The sequence below is a fragment of the Podarcis muralis genome, chromosome 4 (genome assembly GCF_964188315.1).
Source record: "Podarcis muralis chromosome 4, rPodMur119.hap1.1, whole genome shotgun sequence".
In the NCBI taxonomy this organism is placed as follows: Eukaryota; Metazoa; Chordata; class Lepidosauria; order Squamata; family Lacertidae; genus Podarcis; species Podarcis muralis.
Genome location: NC_135658.1, coordinates 72,709,960 through 72,725,396, shown reverse-complemented (window position 1 = coordinate 72,725,396; position 15,437 = coordinate 72,709,960). Strand labels below are relative to the sequence as shown.

General features: G+C 42.7%; 1 protein-coding gene across 7 annotated transcripts in view; it reads left to right on the top strand.

Moving 5' to 3' along the window:
* LOC114596334 (cohesin subunit SA-2-like) overlaps positions 1-15,437 on the top strand; it is a 59,392-nt gene that overhangs the window by 30,779 nt on the left and 13,176 nt on the right. For 4 of the 7 annotated variants that reach the window (XM_028727791.2, XM_077927555.1, XM_077927553.1 and 1 more), the window contains 9 exons: positions 3,306-3,414; positions 4,437-4,554; positions 5,155-5,258; positions 6,198-6,290; positions 6,381-6,470; positions 8,340-8,543; positions 11,361-11,437; positions 13,555-13,642; positions 13,986-14,066. In XM_028727791.2, the coding sequence (XP_028583624.2) occupies positions 3,306-3,414; positions 4,437-4,554; positions 5,155-5,258; positions 6,198-6,290; positions 6,381-6,470; positions 8,340-8,543; positions 11,361-11,437; positions 13,555-13,642; positions 13,986-14,066 (964 nt within the window). Of the gene's footprint in view, positions 1-3,305; positions 3,421-4,436; positions 4,555-5,154; positions 5,259-6,197; positions 6,291-6,380; positions 6,471-8,339; positions 8,544-11,360; positions 11,438-13,554; positions 13,643-13,985; positions 14,067-15,437 lie in introns of all 7 variants that reach the window. The other 3 variants (XM_028727790.2, XM_028727789.2, XM_028727787.2) reach the window with 1 other exon arrangement.

Here is a 15,437-nt window from a genome sequence, read left to right as displayed (position 1 = left end):
AATAACAATACAAAGCTGAAAATGAATGAACTGCAACTAAAATATTATTTTATTCATTTTTCATATGGTCTAGTCCTTCCCTCTTCTCCAGTCTTCAGAGAGTAGCTGGAAGTAGGGAGGCAGAAAAAGTTCTTCCTTTTCTTCCACTCTGCAGTTTTAATCTGAAATCCTAGGCACAGTACTGCGCCCAGAGCTCAAGAACTCGCTAATTAAATTCCCTGTTGCAAAATGCACATAGAACAATGGGAGTTTCGAACACTGCATCATGGGTTAAGTAGGGTTCAGAATCTGGGTCTCCCAAGACTTAGTTCAACACTCTGGCCACTTTCCTGTGGCTCTTAGGAAATTGCCTCATGCCAAGTCTGATTGGTCCCTCTAGATCACTGCTTCTCAAACTTGGGTCCCCAGCTGTTGTTGGACCACAACTCCCATCATCCTTGACCGCTGCTCCTGCTAGCTGGGGATGATGGGAGTTGTAGTCTCAAGAACAGCTGGAGACCCAAGCTTGAGAAACACTGGTCTAGATCATTGTGGTCTGCAATGACTAGCAGCGGCTTTCCAGGGTGTCAAAGGGGGGCCCTCCCAGCCCCACCTGGAGATGCTGGTGAGAGAACCTGGAGCCTTCTGCATGCAAGCCAGATGCTGTACAATTGAGCTGTGGCCCTTCTCCAAACATTTAGTCCTTCACAACCCCACATCTCTGTCTTCCCTTCCCTTATGTGCCAACCTTTTTCATCTCCTCCTATTGGTTGTCCCATTTTATATCTCTCCTTCCTCTCTGCTCTGTCAGTTGTCTTGCCAACTCTGTTCCTGACCTGCTTTCACTGATTTTCTTGTTTGTCTCCTCCCCCCCCTCACTATTTCTTGTTTTCCATTTTGTCCTTTGTTTTCCTCTCTCACCCCAGGTGCATGCCTTCCTTCCTTGTTTGCTTGCTCAATTCTCTCTCCCGCCTACCCAATGACTGCTTTTCTTTCCACCGTTCTTCCTTGGCTTCCTTTTCTCAGCTTTGTTCCGGCCCCCATCCACCCTGCACCACTTGTTCCCCTCTTTTCTCCCCCTCCAGTTTACCCCTGCAAGGGCTTTTTTTCTTCTCCCAGCATGCTCAGCCAGGAGCCTTTGCAGTGGCTTTTGGAAATTGGATCCGGGGGTTCCCTTCCACCACCTTGCACACCTGCAAGGGCTTTCTCAAGTCTCACATGACAGTGCTGCATCAGAAAAGTTTTTTTTAAAAGCCGTCCAAAGATGATGTTCTGCGTGTGGACATCTTGAAAAAGCATGAGAACGGCTATAGAAGCGATCTCCTGCAGTGCTTCTCAAAGTCTTACACAAGTGTTTGCAGATCTGTCTGAAGGGCTACTTTTCCTGCACCTCGTGGTTCTTTAGGATCCTACCCATTAACTCCAAAAGTCTCACAAAACTTCAGTAAAGCAAGTCAGGGTTGCTGAGAGAACAGGGGCGGGGCTTCCCTAACACTGATTACCATAATTTTCGCTCCATAAGACGCACCTGACCATAAGACGCATCTAGTTTTTAGAGGAGGAAAGGGGGAAAGCTCCAGTTTTTTGAGGATCAGCTCACAGTTGTGCAGCTTCTTTTGCAAAAGGGAAAAGCCCCCTTTTTTGAGAATCAGCTCAAAGTTGTTGAGCTTACATTGCAAAGGGAAAAAATCCTGTTTTTATGGGGTTCAACTCACAGTTCTGCAGCTTCTTTAGGAAAGGAAAGGGAGCTGTTTCTACAGTTTCCAGACAGATAATCAGCCAGTCACATATCGCTGGGGAAACAAACAGCCTCCCTTGCAGAACATTCAACAATGGAGGCCTGGTCAAGGGGCTGGAATGGCAGCCAGAAATCGACCACACATTCGCTCCATAAGACGCACAGACATCTCCCCTTACTTTTTAGGAGGAAAAAAGTGCGTCTTATGGAGCGAAAAATACGGTATTTTAAGTGATTTCAATCGTGTGTGTTTATATTGTTGTAATTCTGGGACCTTTTGTGATGAAGGGCAGGTAAGGAATCCAGTGAATAATAGTGCCATTTAGTAAGTTCACGGCTGCAGTAAGATTTGAACAAAGGCTTTCCCCGCTCTTCCTGCTTACACTTTTTGCCTTTGGCTTTTGTCAAATATTATATAGGGTTTCTCTCTCTCTCTCCCCCCTTCTGTTTTCTCTGCTTGTTGATTTCTATCCAGTGAGCCAATTTCTTGCCAAGCAGCATCTGCTTGTGATTGTTGTGAATGGTTTATCTTTTCTGATTAATCACAAAGGGTCTCTTCTTGCACAATGCAGCTGCGTAGTAAAAAACAAACAAACCCCAAAAACAAACAAACCCAAAACTAAAACTTGAATAATTTAGTGAGACAGTAGATTAAAACAAGTTCCAGTTTTTCAGTCAAGTTAAAATCTCACTCTCCCAGGAGTAACTTTGTAAATGGGCCTTGGTAACAATATGTGGATTAGGGGAAATGAACTAGAATGATAAAAGGGAAGCAGTATAACCCCCATTGGTATTGGGATGATTTTTTATTACTTACCACTGTGACATGTTGATGAAAATAATTTATTATAGTCAAGGCCCCCCCCCCCCGTTTTTAATCAATCATGCTTTTTGTTTAATTTTCCATAAGCAGATAGGTTGAAAAAATGCATAAAAAAATCAAAATTAAAATGATAGAAAGAGAAGAGAAGTAAAATAACAGTCAACAACTACGCTGATGCAGAAACAATATGCTGTTGCCATAAATTAAAAGTCTTTCAGTTTTGTTCTTTTCTGGATTTTAGCAAGAGGGCCTGCAAAACAAAGTCATTGCAGAACAACACCTGCTCATGCAGTGGTTCTCCTCCTGCCTCCTCCCCCCCCCCCCCGTATTCACCCCTAACAACCTGCTCTTGGAATTGCCCCAATCCACAGAAGCAGATTTGGGTGGGGGCACGGGGCAGGAGAAGGAGAAGGACAGGAAGTTCAGCTGCATTAGTGGAAGTTGTTCCACAAGCCCAATTACATTGCTGGATACAACCCCTTGTCTTGAACCCTTTTTGCCCTTTCGCTCGAACCAGAAGGAGCTGGAGTTCTGATTATTATGAGCCACATGACTCCTAACAGCTTCAAAAAATTAATGTGTTGGATCAGCGTATGTTTATTAATGTTGTAATTTTCATAATGTGAGCAAGTTCCATTGAACTCTATATGGGACTTACTTCTGAGTAGACATTTCTAGGATTGTGCTGCTAGAATATATAATATACCTGGCAAGGCATTGCAATTTTGAAAACAGAATCTAATTGTCCGCTTTTTCTGTTGGCAGTTTAATTATCCAGGAAATTGAAATTGAAGCATTCTCCAAAAGTAATGCAAAGTGGGAGCCCAATTCTAGTCAGCTGAGAGCACTAATAGATTTCTTCCTGGAAAGTGAGGTAAAGGTAATGCATACTGTGTTGGATGAACAGATGAGTTTCTAATATTCACAGAGGTGTCTCACAAATCAGGACCAATTAATGAAGTTGAGTTAATGTAAGGGTTTGAGGGAGGGAAGAAAAGAATTGTGATAATAACAAGAAATGATTTGATGATAAAAGTGTACTGGAAGGTAAAGTTTCAAAATGTGATTGATATTTTCAAGTAATTGTAGACTGGAAGATTTGGACAATTGATTGATATTTTCAAGTAATTGTAGACTGGAAGATTTGGACAAGTAGGCACATGAAGAATATATTTAAGAAGGGTGCCTGAAGGTGCAGAAGGGAAGAGCTTGGTTATGTTCTTAGAAAAATAGTTAGCTATTTTATTGGAATGGGTAGAAGGCTGGGTGTATTTTCTGACTGGAAGCTAAGGTGCCACAGCAATTCATATTTTGCCATCAGGTTTTAAGTTTGGCAGAAGGTGGAAGTACAAATTAATCGATATAAGCTCAAAATCGTACCTGAGATCTCTCATTCTGAGAAACCATAAGAATTCTAATACTTTAACCTGTTTTGCTGCATGATATAAACTGTTTGCTTTTCATAAATAATCATAATAAATTATTACCACAGATTATTTATTGAATTAAGGTTGTTCGTTGAATGTAGGTGCGATACATGGCCTTAATTTGAGCTGCCTGTTACTGATAGTTCATTTCATATATATTGGCAAAATTTTAACATGATAGGCTGCAATCAAAAGCAGCAATATTCACACGTGGGAAAGAACTGTGCTTGAAGAGATAGCGGCTTGTCTCTTCCACTGCTGAAGAGATAAGCCACTGTTCACTTTAAAAAGCAGCCTGGCTGTTTGACAGTGGAGATCTGCTGCAGGAATAACATAAAACAAGGCTCCAGCATGTGTTGTACATGCCTCATCCACCTCTTCCCAAGCAAGTATTAGATCATAGTGGGAAGTCATGTTCAGTGAACCATTTTGGAAGGTCTGAGTTGTTGTTGTTGTTATTTATTTTTAGCTACATAGCCACGTCACGTATCTTGTAGACAGCCTTTGGGATTGGGCCCCAAGTTTATTGAAAGACTGGGAGTACATGACTGCTCTCTTATTGGGAAATGCCGATAGTCACGAACAAGGTAGGTGTGTCAGGAGAACTTAGCACTTTCGACTTGTGTTGCTGCCTTCGGGTTCAGCCAATCCAATACAAACCATTGGACTATAGGGCCAGAATGGATGAGAGGCGTTGTGTTTTTTCATTAACAGATACCCTTTTTCATCAAGCACCAGTTTAAAATGCTGTGTGGAGTTTTGGCACCGAAATGGAGATTCTGTCTTCCACTCGGAGCTCTGCTTTGTGGTCCACTCAATAAAAATCCTCATTGTTCTCTTTGGAGCTTAATTGCTACTTCAGAGCAAAGTAATGCAGTAACTGGGATATGTATGCTAGTCTTTCTTGCCTAATGAACTTTGATGTTCTGTTAAATTCATCTGTTTCCTTCTTGAATAATTTTATGAGAGCTTTGTCCTTCATTATGTGCTGCGTTACAGTAAGTTCTGCAGAATAACTTGAATGCCCTGCGTGGTGAAAATCTATTCAAAAACTTCCAGTGTTGCTTTTTAGCTAACTTAAAACAAAATGGCCCGGAGAAAGGAAAAGTTTCTGTGTTAACCGCCCTAGGATTCCCACCTCTTTCTATGAGAGACCGAATGGCGTCTGTGTGTCATTTTGCTTTCAGCGCTGACTGATGCCCATGAGCGTGTCCTTATTGAAATAATCTTAGCGACCGTTCGAGAAGCTGCTGAATTTCATCCTCCTGTGGGGAGAGGAGGGACCAGGAGAGTGAGTGGCGTTTTGTTATACTGCTTTGATCATCTGGCTTTTGATTCACACCACACACACACCATTGATCCCAGCTGCAGGTTTCTCTGCATTGACAGAACAGAATCATGGTTGCAAGACGAGCACAGAGCCTTCAGTCTAATCAGTGCAATAAAGGGCAAGTGTATTTAGAACACCCACAGAACCTTAATGTCCAGTGCCTGCAGTTGTAAAGCAGCTCTGTTTTCATTTGCTTGCAGTTTCAGAGGAAAGCTGCAGTACTAAGCATGCTTGTTTTGAAGGCCATTACATCCAATAAGGGAGTGTGCTTCTCTCCTGCAGAGACACGAGTGGGCTGTACGTGCATTTTAACACAGTATTCTTTAACCTTGGGAATTGTAGTCCAACAACATCAGGGTGTTCAAGGTTGAAGAACACAGCAGTATCTTCTGAATAAACATGACTAGGATCAGACTGGGAAAGCAAATGTTTAACTGCAGCTATTGTGGTTTCCTGATCTTGTAAGCAGTAACCCAGTTTACCAATTATAGTGACAAACACACCGACTTGTTGATACTGCAAGGGTCAAGAGATCTGCATAGCTTGTTCGCAGAACTGAGAAGTGTTGGAACTCGTTCACAAGGTTCCTGATACGACTGGAATGCCCAGGGGTTTCTTTATCTGCCCTCCACGTCCCTTGGCTCAAAACAAGGAATACTTCTTTGCACAACTAAAGATTCTGCATGGCAAAGCTGCCAACTTTTCCTTCCAGTCAATAGCCTTTTAAAAAACTCCATAATCCGCAATCAAAACACTGTTCAAATACTGCGCTTAATTAATTAAAATCTGAAGCTTCCATCCCCAGCATTTTGCCTTATTAAGTTTTAACCCTACAACTAGCTTAAGCATAGATCAGCAACCTGCTTATGCTATAACTGCAACAAAGGCCTTTGTCTGTAGATCCTGTCTTCTAGGGAGAAGAAGATACAAGTGGAAGATTGTACTCGAATTACTGAACACTTCATTGTGGTGCTTCCTCAGCTCTTGGCAAAGGTAACTAGCAGCTGCTCTTGTGAGTGCATATTAAATAATTCATTTGAATTTCAGCAGCTGACTCATATCCTGTTTTCCCCCCCTCTGCAGTATTCTGTAGATACAGAAAAAGTGACAAACCTCCTGCACATTCCACAGTATTTTGATTTAGAGCTGTGCAGTGCTGAACTCCTGGACAAGGTGAATTATTTGTGTGTGTGTGTGTGTGTGAGAGAGAGAGAGAGAGAGAGAGAGAGAGAAACTTCAAGAAAGGATTTTATATTTATTTCTCAAGATTTATTTAGCAATTTAATTGGGGGGGGAAAACCACCCAAGCAGTTTGCATAAAATTGCACAAGACAGCTATTAAAAAAATAAACCCAGACTTTGAAAGCAGTAGACATAACAAAATGCCAAAATATAGATAAAACCCACAAATGTCTGTAATAAATTTGCGTGCCTTTGTTTAGGCTTGATTTCTTGCAAATGTGGAGCTCCTGCCGAGTAAGACTGCAGTCTGCAGAGCTGTAATTCATTTTAACTGATGAGTTTTTATAGCCTTTTTGATCCATGTGCATGCTGATGCATGTGGTTGGGTTGGTGTTTGTGGGCTGGAGGCAGGTGACAGCCCTTTCCCCCCGTCACAGTGCTCCAGAAGGGCCACCAAGACATAAAAGTGTCCCGCATATGGTGATCTTGAGGGCAGTTGCTCAGGCTGTACATATGTGGGAAATCCTGAGTTACGCATGAATGGCATCTTCCTCTCAGGTCACACCTTTTCCCTTGGATTCCTTCCCACGCATCTAACTTTGTGCCAGAGCTTTGAACTGGTGACATAGGAAGGTCTTGTGTGCATGTGCTCTAAGAGTGAGGCTGTGTATGCATGGCATTCTAGAATCAATGGAAACCTGGTCCTTGTGTTTTTGTCCATAGTCCACACGTGAACTAGATTCTGTAGCCCACACGTGTACTGGCATTTTTGCCCCAATAAGATGCTTGTTGAGTACTGGTTTGATTCTGAAAAGAAAGCTCACCGCAGATTGTTTCTGCATTGCTCCATAGCGTATCTGTTTAAATACAGATGCAAACAGATGTAAGTGTGAGTGTTTACCCAGATTTCTGTTGCCATTTCCTTCTTCATTCGCCTGGGGCAGGTGCAGGGAGGAAAAGGCATGGATAACTTAAAGCAAGGGGAAGGGTATTCAAAATGTCTATTAAGTCAGCACACCCCTTGTTAGTGGCATCTTCTAGAATCAAGCTAGACTGGAAGCAGCATGCTGAGGATGACCGCGAGTGATTCTGGATCGAGGAAAACTATGTTTTTTCGTGCTATAAATATCTTAGTGTATACTCAGCCTGAGTAATAACATATGCCCCCCATCTCTGTGAATTAGGTCACTGTTGTTCTCCCTTTGCAGACTGGCCATGAACCATGCAAGTCAGTGTCCTGCTCAAGGCTATACGAGGAGTAATAATAATAATAATAATAATAATAATAATAATAATAATAATAATAATAATTTATTACTTATACCCCGCCCATCTGGGCAACTCCCAATAGAATATTAAAAACACGATAAAGCATCAAACATTAAAAACTTCCCTAAACAGGGCTGCCTTCAGATGTCTTCTAAAAGTCAGATAGTTTTTTATTTCCTTGACATCTGATGGGAGGGCGTTCCACAGGGCGGGCGCCACTACCAATAAGGCCCTCTGCCTGGTTCGCTGTAATCTCAGTTCACGCAGTGAGGGAACCACCAGAAGGCCCTTGGCATTGGACCTCAGTGTCCGGGCTGAATTATGGGGGTGGAGACGCTCCTGGGCCATGGCCATTTAGGGCTTTAAAGGTCAGCACCAAAACTTTAAATTGTACTTGGAAATGTACTGGGAGCCAATGTAGATCTTTCAGGACCGGTGTTATGTGGTCTCGGCAGTTGCTCCCAGTCACCAGTCTAGCTGTGTAGCCAGACTTTGAACCTAGGTCGCCTGAGTTCCAAATTGAATGCTATCTTGCTTGTTCCATGGGTTCATAGTTTAATGACATTTGTGGTACTTTTGTTTTATCCACAGCACTTGGACACATTTCTGAGCGAGATAAAAGCCGTTGTAAACAAGCACTCTTACACAGATGTCCTGAACGCTTGCGCCAGGGTATACGCCACTCTTTGCGGTGAAGACGGTTCTGGCCATAAAAAAGTGGGCTTGGCCAGAGATGAACTGGTGGATGAACTGGTGCACACTCTAAACCAGTGTTTGGACACCTTTTGGGATGAGGTGGGTGTGAAGTCTGGATATGTAACGAGAAATGGAACTTAGGTTTCTGGAGCTAAATTTTAACAGGATTTCTTTTTGTTAATTTTGCATGCTCTCTCTCCCCCTCTCTCTGTGTGTACAAGTGCAAACATGGCAAGATCACATCTGATTGATTTCCCTAATCATGTTCCTAATATATATGAAGAGGTGGTAGGGTTTATGTGATATTTGCACAGGCACGGCTGAGTAGATTTGCCAGTTCACAAGCTGGCAGTGCTGCCTGCCGCTTTCGTCGTTTCGGGAGGGGGGGGGGAAGGATGTCCTTTTCCTCCCTCTCCCTCCACCAGTGGAGAAATACTGAAGTCCTCTAGGCCATAGCAGGTGCTGGGAGGAAAAGGGCAAAAGGTCTAGCCAAGGCATGAGCTGCATCCCCTCCTGTTGCCTTGGAACGTTTAAAGTTAATAATAGGAAGCGCTTCGAAGATTCATTATGGGAACCCTTTATTCCAATATACTCCTACACAGAAGTGATATCCATGCTAGAAATATATCCCATGCAAAGTGGGCCAAACTTTAATGATGGTCTTTACCTTTTTTTTTTTGTTTAACTGTTTAGATCCTGCCACAACAGTAATTGCCACGAATATTTCTATTGCTTGTTTTCTGTTTGAAGTAGTGCAAAGAATCCCTCTATTGGAATATAACGTTCCTCTCTTGGCAGAGTGCTGCATGATTTGTGAACATTTAAGTCTGTTCTTCACATCTCGGGGAACTGATATTCTACCGCTAGACTATTTAAAGTCTGCATTCTTAACTAATGACTGTCTGCTATTTGACATCATTTGTCTGAGGTCCAGTGAGGAAAAAATAATTTAACTAATTAGAGATGAAACCGAGTTTTTTCCTTATTAGGGCAAGGAAGACATTTCCTCTTCCATAACTTTTTAAAGTTCAGCCTCTGCATGGCGATTGCTTTGTTAAAACATCTTGCAGCGTTTTTAAACCTTAAAAGTGGCTTTTGCATTTCCATTTGTGCTGGGCTGGTTGGGGGTGGGATTTGCTACAGAAATACTTGAAAAGGTTTTCATTAGTTCTAAGAATACAAGAGCAGCTGTTGGGAATATGAATAGCTTGCAGACTCGGTTCAACAACAGTTGATCAGCTGTGCCATCGCTAACAGATGTCATTCCAACATATAAGAGTTCATGCTGATAGTTTTGTTTCTTTTCTTTTCTTTAAAAAAATGGAAGTACAGTAAATGTGTCAGGTTAAATTTGCCCACACTTTATTTTTGGTAGAAAATAATAAGAAAACATCAATTCTGCACCAACCCGCACCAGCTTATGCAGTGAGATCAGCCAGATTCCAGCCATTAACAACCTAGTTTTCTGCAGATTTGCAAGTTGGCAGGGTGGGTGAAGGGTTAGAGAGAAATATACTTGATTTCCATTATTTAGGTTGGCCCCCTAATGTGATTCTTGCAGCGGCATTTAATCCCCCCAGGTTGGGGAGGGAAAGTTCCTGCCATTCCATGGAACTTTGCACACACACACACACACACACACACACACACACACACAAGACTCGGTGAGGGGTGGCATCCTACAGTTTGACAGATCATCTGATGTGAGTCAGAGCAATGCAGAAGCAGCCCAGCATAGGGGATCCAGTAGCAAACTTTCAGCACTCTTGCAGGAAGACTGCATGCCCCCCAGTATGCAGTGCAGGCAATCATGCTGCCTCTGTGCCAAATAACTGCTTACAATGGGAAGAAAACTCTATGCCAGTAGTAGCCAATGTGGTGCCTTCCACTTATTGTGAGCTACAGCTCCCTTCATCCATGACCATTGGGTGTGCTAGCTGGCGATGACGGGTGATAATAATAATAATAATAATAATAATAATAATAATAATAATAATAATAATAATTTATTATTTATACCCATGCCCATCTGGCTGGGTTTCCCCAGCTACTCTGGGTGGCTTCCAACAAAATATTAAAATACAGTGGTCTGTTAAACATTAAAAGCTTCCCTAAACAGGGCTGCCTTCAGATGTCTTCTAAAAGTCTGGTAGTAGTTCTTTTTGACATCTGGTGGGAGGGTGTTCCACAGGGCGGGTGCCACTATTGAGAAGGCCCTCTGCCTGGTTCCCTGTAACTTGGCTTCTCGCAGTGAGGGAACCACCAGAAGGCCCTCGGCGCTGGACCTTAGTGTCCGGGCAGAATGATGGGGGTGGAGACGCTCCTTCAGGTATACTGGTATTGTTGTCCACAAAATCTACCCGCTCTGTATTTTATTGTTGTCATTATTATTATTTTGTCTTGTCTAAAGTTCATCCAAGGATCACAGGGTGGTTTACAAAATAAGAATAATATAGTAACTTGTAATATAGTAACAAGCTTGTAATATAGTAACAAGCAAAAACAATAGCCCCCCACAGTTTAAAATGCCATAGATGGTTTAATTAGCCCAAAGGCCTGGGAGAGGAGGAATGTTTTTGCCTGGCACCAAAAGAAATGTAACAAAGGTGCCAGGCAAACGTCCCTGGGGAGAACATTTTGCACATGGGGAGCCACCACAAGAAAGGCCCATTCTTGTGTTGGTGGCATACAAAGGGCCTCAGATGATGATTGCAGGGTGTGGGTCGATTCATATGGGGAGAGGCAGTCCTTGGGGTGTGCAGGTGTATGCACTGTGGGGGGAGTCTGCATGTTGTGTGTGTGTTGGGGAGGGGGCAGGAATACTGCAGGTCCCTTTCCCCCTATCCAAGCCTGCTTTTCGGAGAGAGAAGTTGCTGCTCAAATGTCACATAGTCTTTTCTCCTGTCTCCTACACAGGGAGGAGGGTTTCGTGCAGAAAAAGAAGGAATTCATCATATATGCTTGACGTTGCGAAGAATAACTGCTTTTCATCAGTGAGATGCTTGTTTATGTTGATTATTAATTCACTTTAGTGACCCTCTGTGGCCACATACAATTAGAATAATGCTGCTTTGTTGACGGACCTAAAGCCAGGCAGCATAGAATCATAGAGTTGGGACCCAAGGGTCATCTAGTCCAACCCCCTGCAATACATAATACATTGTATTAAAATGTAAGATTGCTGGGGGAAATTAAGAAGTGCAGGTGTTGGGATCAGGAAAATCCCAGGGTCTGCTCTGAAGGCACATTAAGCAGCTGTCCCGCTGAAGGTAAGCAAGTCCGCCTGGGAGCCATCTTGGGTTCCATGATGGAAGAAAGGTGGGATATAAATGGAAGAAAAGAAAGGCTTTGCTAATGTAAGCCAAGATGCTAAGAGACTCAAAGTTTCTAAAGTCTGTGGAGACTGTTTTGGGGCCCATATACAGATGAAAGTTCTGGTGTTTATGTGTTGGCACTGTTTCCTGGTCAATTTAGATAAAGTGAAGGCCCACTTAGAGCCATTTGAATATAAAGGCTGCCACCTTTCAAGATGTTGTGAAAGAATAGTTAGTGAATATTGGCTATATTTTTTAATACAGTGGTACCTTGGTTTAAGAACAGCTTGGTTTAAGAACAGCTTAGTTTACGAACAACTTGGATTAAGAACGCTGCAAACCTGGAAGTAGGTGTTTTGGTTTGTGAACTTTGCTTTGGAATAAGAACATGTTTCGCTTCCTGTTGAGTGTGTTCCATTTGTACATTGAGTCCCCTGCTGCAATGGAAAAGCACACCTTGGTTTAAGAACGGGCTTCCGGAACAGATTTAAGTTCGTAAACCAAGGTACCACTGTAACAGGATTCTCTGGAAAGTTTGGTTTCTAGTTGTGCAAATAGGGCTCTGGGACTTTTTTTTTTAAAGAGTCAGACTGAAGCCCTCCACCCTGCCCACCACTCATGTCTGAATGGAACTCAGTTCTGAATTCATCACATTAATGCTGTGTCACAGTGTAAATACATAGCATGATGGATGGCACTGCCGTAGTGGGACAAATCTAGGATTTTGCTGAGCATCCGTCCCTGATCTTTGTACCAGGGAGCACATGGCACTCTTTGCATGCTAATACTTATATCATGGGCTTGTTGGTTTCAAGGGACTAGAAACATCTATAGTGCTGTAGACAGGTATCGTCAAGCACTTCCGTTTATTCATGCAAAATTAGTATAGCTCAGTTGGTTAGAGCATGGTGCTGATATCGCCAAGGTTGCAGGTTCAATACCCCATATAGGACAGCTGCCTATTCCTGCATTGCAGGGGGTTGGACTAGATGATCCGCAGGGTCCCTTCCAACTCTACCGTCCTATGAAATTGTTGTATTTGTTTCTTAAGATTGGAGTACTATAGGCCTGGGCTAGAATGCTGTGTGCTCTGGGAATAGGAGTCCTGCCTTGCATAGATCTTGCCGATAAGCCAGATTACTATTTCCCCTGCTCCGCTCCCCGCAAGCCAAGTTTGACAAATGGGAGGGGCCTGATGCTACAAATATAAGCAAGCTCCATTTTGTGTGAACCGGGGTCTTTTACCTGATGCCATATATGATGTCGGGTGTTGGGCAGCTGGGCATGGCTTTGCCGCAATGACCTAGCAGGCCAAATTAGGCCCCCTATTTTGGCATTACCAGTTCAGGCAATTTATGCAACACAACTCTTGCACCCCTTTTAGCACTTGTATTCTCACAGTGCTGGAATTTGGGACTCTCCTTTTGAATTGCTAACCAGTGTGGGAACAAGTAGGCTTTGAAGATGATTCTGAATCTGTGGCAATCCTGCTAAAAGTCTAGTTGTAATAGGCTGCTTTCCACTTGCTTTGTTGGGCTGGATTAATTTGGTTGGGTTTTTTTTTTGTTTTACAAAAAAAAAAACAGTTGAGTTAAAGCCATGCTTCATTGTGCATATTGCCAACCTAAGGATTTCTGAGGGTTGTGGTTTTTTTTTTTTTTTGGTTAAACGAGTTGGAATCACAATGCTGAGTACAGAGGGTGAGGGCAGTCTTGAGTATTCTGTTGATGGGACTGTTTTGTCACAGCTGCTTGAAAGTTCTCAGAGTGATGCTGTGTTTCCTTTTGGACTTGTAGTGCTCATGATCTCACCAGGTGGAATCTCTATGACACACTGGCTAAGCTCCTTGGTTTTGAGGTGGAACAAAATGCTTTACCTGTTCAGGTAACCGTCACCAAATTATGGACCAGAAAATATTTCGCGTCTCCAAAATAGCACACCAGTGTAAATTAAGTCCTAGTTTCAGCATCCCATTGGTTTAATGACCTCCCCCCCCCCCCCCGGCCATTTTCCATCTTGTTAGGCTGAATTTCAGCTGATACTTGAGTCTGAGTAGAACGCATTCTTAATTCAGTGACAGAAGTGGCGTTTAGATGTGGGTGAGTCACTGGATTCTTTATTTGTGGCAGAGGAGTGGGATTTTCTGCAGTGAGGTGACTGCCCATGCTAATCTTCTCGGTTCAGGATTTGAAATGATTAAGTCACGACTCTTGGTTTTCTTTTGCAGGTCCTTTGGCCTGCTTTCCAGTGTGCTTATTCTGCACTGCTTTGGCAGCTCTCTTCTGCACTAGAGACCACTTCTTCCAAGGTTAGTCCCAGGGTGGGGACTTCAAGCCACTTCTCAAGGCTTCTTTGTGTCCTTTTGTGCTTCGTTGGTCCATTTGGAGCTTCATAAGAATTTGAGCTTCCAGAAGCAAAAGTGGCTCACGTTCTGATTTCCTGATTCTGGTGCAGTAGTGACTCAAAAGCAAGCAGCACCATCCTTGAGCTCCCACTTCAGAGATTGTTTGGAGTCCTTTGTGAGACCCATTATCCTCCTCTTCCCAGGTTGCATCAGAAGCATGTTGTTCATACTTTTGCAAACCTTGCATCTGATAATAACAACCGATGGGTTGGAGAGAGAGCAACTACCTGTGAAACAGGGGCTTCACACTCTGAGTTTTTTCTTCCTCAGGAAGAAAATCATCATGGTAACATGTGCTTTCCTTTGATCACATGGACACTGTATGCAAATGTGAACTGCTTGAGTGTAAACCACTATGAGGTTTTATCAGTGCTTTTTTTTCTTAAAAAATGTTTAGGGGTACTCTCATTTTGACTCAAGAAAAATACCATTTTATAGTTCAAATCGGGGAAATAAATACAGTAAATGAAGAAAAGTACAAAGATTCACTAAATGTTTAAGGGTATGCATCCCCGCAGAAAAAAGCACTGGGTTTTATTACAATCAAGCAGTATATAAATAAAATTAACACTGTGGGCAGCATGTTGATGTCTTCCTAGCACATGCAGTGTACACATGGCCAAAAAAGTGAGTTTATATTTATATTATATACCATTAGAGAGGATGAGAGTTTTTGGGAAATGATGAGAGTTTTTGGGAAACAATTAAAGGGCACCTGGGACACCAAAACGCTCTGGCTGCCATATTGTACCTGGTAAACAATGGTTATATATGCAGAATACACCCGGATGATCCCAGAGTGACTTCGCTAATCTGTTTTTTGATAGAAAACCCAAACAAATCATGCCAGCAGCTCATTTGCTTCATGTTTGTGTGGTTTCTGTCTTGATTTCATCTGCAGTTTTTTGTGGGATGCTGTAGCCAGTTTTCTGGGGGGTATCCAAGGGTACGCAGTACTGGCACCTACATTCCCCAGAAGAAAAGCACTGGCTGTATCTCAGAATCAAAAAAAGAAAATAAAATAAAGGATGTTACTGTGAGATTAAAAAAAAATATTCTTTATGCAAATCAGCATTTCCCACTCTGGGACACCTTGGTTCCCTGCAGCAGGGACCTGAGTGACAAGGGGAAGTGAGCTGACACAGATTGGAGCTGATTACATCTTGTCCTTGTTCTACACTATCACTACGCTGTCTATATAGTGTGACAGATTGTTGCAAAACAGTGGATGGGAGGAATAAACCCTCATTAGATTCTGTGCACATCTCTGTGCTG